Genomic DNA, 6,301 nt, shown 5'->3' with positions numbered 1-6,301 from the left:
CGGAGAAGGAGCTATATACCTCGGTCGAGTTGGAACGAAACATTTGACGCCCACCGTGGGGCTCGGAAATTTATCTAACCCTACTACTTTCTTTATCTGGCTCTTTATTCTTTTCTTTAACAGGATCTCCAATCCTCAGGCATGGCTGACAACGGAGTTCATCAACCCACACAAACGGAGCTCTTAGCTCAAATTGCTGAACTACAGGCGGAGGTCAGAAGGATAGCCGAACTGTCCATCCGCAACAATGCTGAAAAACACGAGGAAGGAAACTCCAAAGGCTCGGCTCAAGGCAACACCGATCCATTGTGTCTCAACCCACCGAAAGAGAAGCTGACCTTGGACAACCCATTCTCCGGAGAGATCACCAACTTCTAGATGCCCAAAAACTTTGTGCTACCCACTTCTCTTGAGCCATATAAGGGGATTGGTGACTCCCGGGCTCATGTTAAAAAATTCCAGTCTATGATATTTTTTAACGGCGCTAACAATGAACCTATACTCTGTCGAGCTTTTCCTACTTATCTTGATGGTGCTGCACTACTTTGGTTTTCTAAACTATCTGCAGCTTCGATCTCTTCGTTTGAAGAGTTGGCGAGATCCTTCATTGACTACTTTGCAGGTTCAAGGATATACGTACACGGGTTAGATTACCTCGGTACCATCCGACAAGGACACCACGAAAGCTTAAAGGAATACATGACTCGATTTGCTGAAGTAACCATGAAAATACCAGATCTAGACCCAGCAGTCCACCTGCACGCCCTCAAGGCCGGCCTTCGACCCGGCAAGTTCCGGGAGACAATCGCAGTGACTAAACCGAAGACGCTGAAGGAATTCCGAGAAAGAGTAGCTGAACAAATGGAGATCGAAGAACTCCATGAGGCTGAGAGAACAGAAAGAAAACAACCTAGGAAAGAAGAAGACAAGACTATAAGATCTCTAAACAATAAAGAACCAAGGAAGCAGTTCAAGCTCACCCCAAAATTCGACAACTATACCAGATTCAAAACAAAGAGAAAAAAAATAATCAAAGAGATTCTCAATGTCAAAATCATAAAACCTCCAGCCCGAGCAGGAAGTTACCAGGATCAACGATTTGTAGACAGAAGCAAACACTGTACTTTTCATCAGAAGTACGGGCACATGACAGACGAATGTGTAATCGCCAAAGACTTATTAGAAAGGTTAGCTCGGCAAAGCCTCTTGGACAAATATGTCAAAGGAAGAAGAAACAAGGAAAACACTCGAGACCGAGAAGAGCGCCAACGAACCTCGGAGAACAAGGACGACAATAAATGGTCCAATCCTAATCCACCAAAGGGAATCATAAACTACATATCCGGAGGATTCACCGGGAGAGGCGAGACAAACGCGGCACGCAAATGAAGTTATCGAGCAATGCTGGCAATCGAAGGAGCGGCACCACGAAGCAACAAGAATACAACCGATCTCGAAATCACTTTCAGCCAGGCTGACGTATCTTCGACCATCCCGAACTTAGACGATCCAGTAGTAATCTTCATCCAAATAGGTGAACTATTGATAAGAAAAGTCCTTTTGGACCCAAGTAGTAGTGCAGACGTTCTTTTCTAGTCTACTTTTCAAAAAATGAAATTATTTGAAAAAGCCATGCAACCCTTATCCGGAGAACTGGTAGGATTCTCAGTAGAAAGGGTCCCAATTCAAGGTTATATATGGTTAGAAACGACACTGGGGGACACCCCATTATCAAGGGCCATTGATATACAATATCTTATAGTCGAATGCCCCAGTCCTTACAATATTATTCTTGGAAGACCTGCTCTGAACATGTTCAGAGCAGTAGTGTCGACCTTATATTTATGTGTTAAGTTTCAGGCACAGGACGGCAAGATAGCAACACTCCACTCAGATTGCCAACAAGCACGGCAATGCTACAATGCAAGCCTAAAAAGATCTGACACGAGACAAAAGTATCAACAAGAGGTCAAGGCAATCCACAACATGAATGAAGTACTGTCTCTAGCAGAACTTGACCCTCGGGAGGACACCCAAGAAAGACCCCAGCCAGCGGATGAGCTCCAGAAAGTTCTCCTGACATCAAAACCAGGACAATTCACCTACATCGGCCGAGCACTCCAAGGACAAGAACAATTGGAGCTCATAAAGGTACTACAAGACAATACCGATCTGTTTTCCTGGACCTCGGCAGATATGTCAGGAATAGACCCAAATGTCATTTGCCACAAGCTCGCCATCGACAGAATGATCCGACCTATAGCTCAAAAGAAAAGGAACCTCGGGGCGGAAAAGGCAAAGGCAGCTCTAGAGGAAGCCAAGAAGCTGTGCCGACTTCATCAAAGAGATCCGCTTCACCACGTGGCTCTCAAACGTGGTAATGGTAAGAAAAAATTCAGGTAAATGGCACATGTGAGCACACATTACAAATCTCAACAAGGCATGCCCAAAAGATGCCTACCTACTGCCGTGTATTGACAAACTAGTAGATAATGCATCAGGTTTCAAAAGCTTAAGCTTCATGGATGCATATTCTGGTTACAACCAGATCCTTATGCATCCAGAAGACCAGAGCAAGACAGCTTTTATAACTGAACATGGGAATTTTTGTTATAGAGTGATGCCATTTGGTCTAAAGAATGCAAGGGCAACATATCAGTGACTAATGGACAAGGTATTCCACCAACAGATAGGTCGGAACATGGAAATCTATGTGGATGATATGGTTGCCAAGAACACACCAAAAAGATCACACTGCGATGACCTCAAAGAAGTATTCAATCAGATCCGAGCATATAATATGAGGCTCAATCCAGAGAAATGCGCTTTCGGGGTACAGGGAGGCAAGTTCCTCGGTTTCATGTTGACTTCGTGGGGAATAGAAGCGAACCCTAAAAAATGTGAGGCAATACTTAACATGGCAAGTCCTAAAACAATCAAGGAAGTACAACAACTGGCAAGGAGAGTGGCCGCCCTGTCACGATTCTTGCCAGCAGTATCAAACCGATCATATCACTTCTTTCAGACGATATCAAAAAGTAAAAAGTTCGAGTGGACAAAGGAATACGAGACAGCGTTCGCCGAACTTAAGGCCATCCTGTCATCACCACCAGTACTACAAAGCCTGGAAGTCGGTAAACCTTTATATTTATATTTATCTGTTTCCAATTATTCTATAAGCTCGGCCCTTGTTACTGAGGCAGGAAAAACACAAAAGCCAGTATACTTCGTCAGCAAAGTCATGCAATCAACAGAGAGAAGATATCCCAGAATAGAACAGCTGGCCTTAACATTAGTAACAACAGCAAGGAGACTCAGACACTATTTCCAGAGCCACACAATAATTGTAAGGATGAACCAACCATTAAGGCATATATTAATAAAGCCAGAACTGGCAGGACGATTGACCAAGTGGTCTATCAAACTTTCTGAGTTCGATATTCAATTTCAATCAAGGCCGGTCCTGAAGTCACAGACCCTAGCAGACTTCGTCTCCGAACTCACACCTGACGAGCACCACTACGAGCAGATTTGGGAGTTACAGGTAGACGACGCGTCAAACCGAGAAGGAAGTGGGGCCAGGATAGTATTAAAGGAGGGAGACATAGTAATGGTCGAGCAATCTCTCCAATTTAACTTCTCGGCAAGCAATAATCAGGCCGAATACGAGGCGCTCATAGCAGGACTCAAGCTCACCCTCAACTGCCAAGTGCAGAACCTAATAGTACATTGTGACTCCCTCTTAGTGATTCAACAAATAAAAGGAGATTTCCAGGTAAAAGATCCTTTGTTAGAGAGATATTGGCTCATAGCAAAGGATCTTATTTCAAAATTTGATAAATTCATCATATCGCATGTGCATAGAGAGAAGAACATTAGAGCGGACATATTATCTAAGCTCGCTGCTACTAGAGCAAGCACACACACATCGGCACTATCACAACTTACACTAGAAAAACCTAGCATTGAATTATTACGCATAACGAACATTAACCATCTCAACGACTGGATAATACCTTTTCTTGAATATATTTATACAGGAGTCATACCCAGAAACGAGACTAACCCCCAAAACTTTAAACGAAAAGCAAGTTTTTCACAACAATAGGGGGAGAACTCTACAAATGCGGCTTCTCACACCCATTACTGAAATTCCTCGGCAAGGACGAAGCAAATGACGCCATGAATGAAGTCCACGAAGGCGTGCGTGGAAACCACATAGGAGGACGAGCTCTGGAAGTGAAAATCATCCGAACAGGATACTGCTGGCCGACGATAAAGAGAGACTATATATCAAAGGTCAAAACATGCGACAACTGCCAAAAGCACGCTGCCATCTCAATGAAGCCAGCCGAGGTAATGCACAGCATGGAGGTAAGCTGGCCTTTCTACAGATGGGGGCTGGATATCCTCGACTCATTCCCAATAGCGCCAGGTCAGGTAAAATTTCTTTTAGTATCAATTGATTATTTCTCAAAATGGATAGAAGCACAACCACTAGCAAGAATAACTACCGAAAAGGTACGATCTTTTATATGAAAAAATATCATATGCCGATTTGGAATACCTAAGGAGATCATATCAGATAATGGTAGACAATTTACAGATAACAGACTTGCATCATTCTTGAAAAATTTTAACATACAATATCAATTTAGCTCGGTCGAGCACCCACAAACAAATGGGCAGGCCGAAGCTGCTAACCGAGTAATACTGCAGGCAATGAGAAAAAAGCTCAGTGATGCAAAAGGTGAATGGGCAGAATTGATCCCAGAAATACTATGGAGCTATAACACGACAATACAATCTACTACAGGCGAGACACCATTCAAGCTAGTCTACGGAACAGAGGCACTGATTTCGATCAAAGTCGGCAATCCTACCTTAAGAGCTGAGCTATACAATCAAAATCACAATATCGATATAAGGAAAGCCGAGCTAGATCTCGCCGAAGAAGACAGGGACATCGCCGCTATCAAATAAAGAGCAATGAAACAACTAATGGAGAGAAGACACAACAAGAGAGTAATGCCGAGGACATTCAATGAAGGCGACCTAGTCCTCAGAAGAACAGAGGAAGCAAGACAACCTCCAACACACGGCAAACTCGCTGCGAGTTGGGAAGGACCATTCCGAATCGCGAAAGTACTCGGAATGGGGGCCTACCAACTCCAAACACTACAAGGCGACCCATTATCAGGAAATTAGAATATTTCTTCATTAAAGTTGTATAGATCATAAATTGTACAAATTCGCGGATGAAGGTACTCTTTTTCCCCTTAGAGGTTTTGTCCTAAAAAGAGGGTTTTACCTAAGGAGGGTTTTAACGAGGCCGGACGCCCAAATTGTCAAATTATCAAATCTGGACAATGATACATGCATAACCGATCTATTTCTACTCTTCCTATTCTACTTATAAATATACAGAATATTAAACCAAACATTCATAGTTATGTATACCATCAAAATACTTAATAAGTCAAACTGACCAGAGCTCGGTCAGCACAAACAAAATGTTGCTACAGTTCACCAAAAGAACAATCAAACATATATGAACAAACATAAAATTTACACAATTCAAGAAGGAGGGACATTCTCATCATGATCCTCAATGGTACCATCCACAACCAGCTTCCCACCAATAACTATCTTGGTCACATCGAGCTGACCACAATCAAATTCAGGGGCTAAAACGGATACTTGACTAACAACCCGGTCAAACCCAGAAGAAAATATCTCCATCCTCACCTCCTCCAGCTCGTGGACCCTGGCGGTCAACTGCCCTTTGGATATGTCATTCTCTTTAATCTCAACTTGCAGCAGCCGTATCTGGTCCCGCAGACGAACAACTTCCTCATCAGATTCTTTCCCCTTTGTTGTGACATTCACAATAACCTCATCCTTCTCCTTGGATGACATCTCCAGCTCAGCAACTCTCTCCTTATACGACCTCTCCAGGTCAGTTACTTTATCTACAGTTATCTGCTGCTCGGCCCCAAGCAGCTCAGTCGTTCGGCCAACACACATCAACCTTGATGCAACAATCTACAGCCAAGCAAATACACTATGTAAAAAAAAGAGAGAAAAAAGAAGAGGGAAAAGACATAAAACTGACCTGAATAAATTTTTTCATTCCCTCCATACCAATTCGGCGAGTCATAAGTATGTCGCCAGGATATTGAGAAACCCTATCAGACAATTCAGCAATTGGAAATTGATCGCTCCACAATGAATGAGAGCTCGTACTAGGAATAAAACCATGAAGTTTTCTCTGCCTGTCAAAAGCAAATTTACCACTGCC

At 43.1% G+C, this 6,301-nt stretch overlaps 2 protein-coding genes across 2 annotated transcripts; both read left to right on the top strand.

The window, feature by feature from the left end:
* LOC107633957 lies at window positions 379-1,389 on the top strand. Its single transcript, XM_016337544.1, has one exon. The coding sequence runs from the start codon at window positions 379-381 to the stop codon at window positions 1,387-1,389; it is 1,011 nt and encodes a 336-aa protein (XP_016193030.1).
* On the top strand, window positions 1,633-2,662 carry LOC107633958. The gene is made up of 2 exons (XM_016337545.1): window positions 1,633-2,383; window positions 2,502-2,662. Exons 1-2 carry the CDS (start codon window positions 1,633-1,635, stop codon window positions 2,660-2,662), a joined length of 912 nt encoding a protein of 303 aa, XP_016193031.1.

The sequence above is a fragment of the Arachis ipaensis genome, chromosome B03, assembly GCF_000816755.2.
Source record: "Arachis ipaensis cultivar K30076 chromosome B03, Araip1.1, whole genome shotgun sequence".
Taxonomy (NCBI): domain Eukaryota; kingdom Viridiplantae; phylum Streptophyta; class Magnoliopsida; order Fabales; family Fabaceae; genus Arachis; species Arachis ipaensis.
The sequence above is the reverse complement of the archived record's forward strand: the minus strand, read 5'-3'. Positions and strand labels throughout refer to the sequence as shown.

What these genes read in the sequence shown, in the direction of transcription:
- LOC107633957 (XM_016337544.1), top strand. Translation starts at nt 379, where the DNA reads ATGCCCAAAAACTTTGTGCTACCCACTTCTCTTGAGCCATATAAGGGG.
- LOC107633958 (XM_016337545.1), top strand. Translation starts at nt 1,633, where the DNA reads ATGCAACCCTTATCCGGAGAACTGGTAGGATTCTCAGTAGAAAGGGTC. An exon ending in GGCTCTCAAACGTGGTAATG is followed by an intron (nt 2,384 to 2,501) that starts GTAAGAAAAAAT and finishes ATAATGCATCAG; the next exon opens with GTTTCAAAAGCTTAAGCTTC.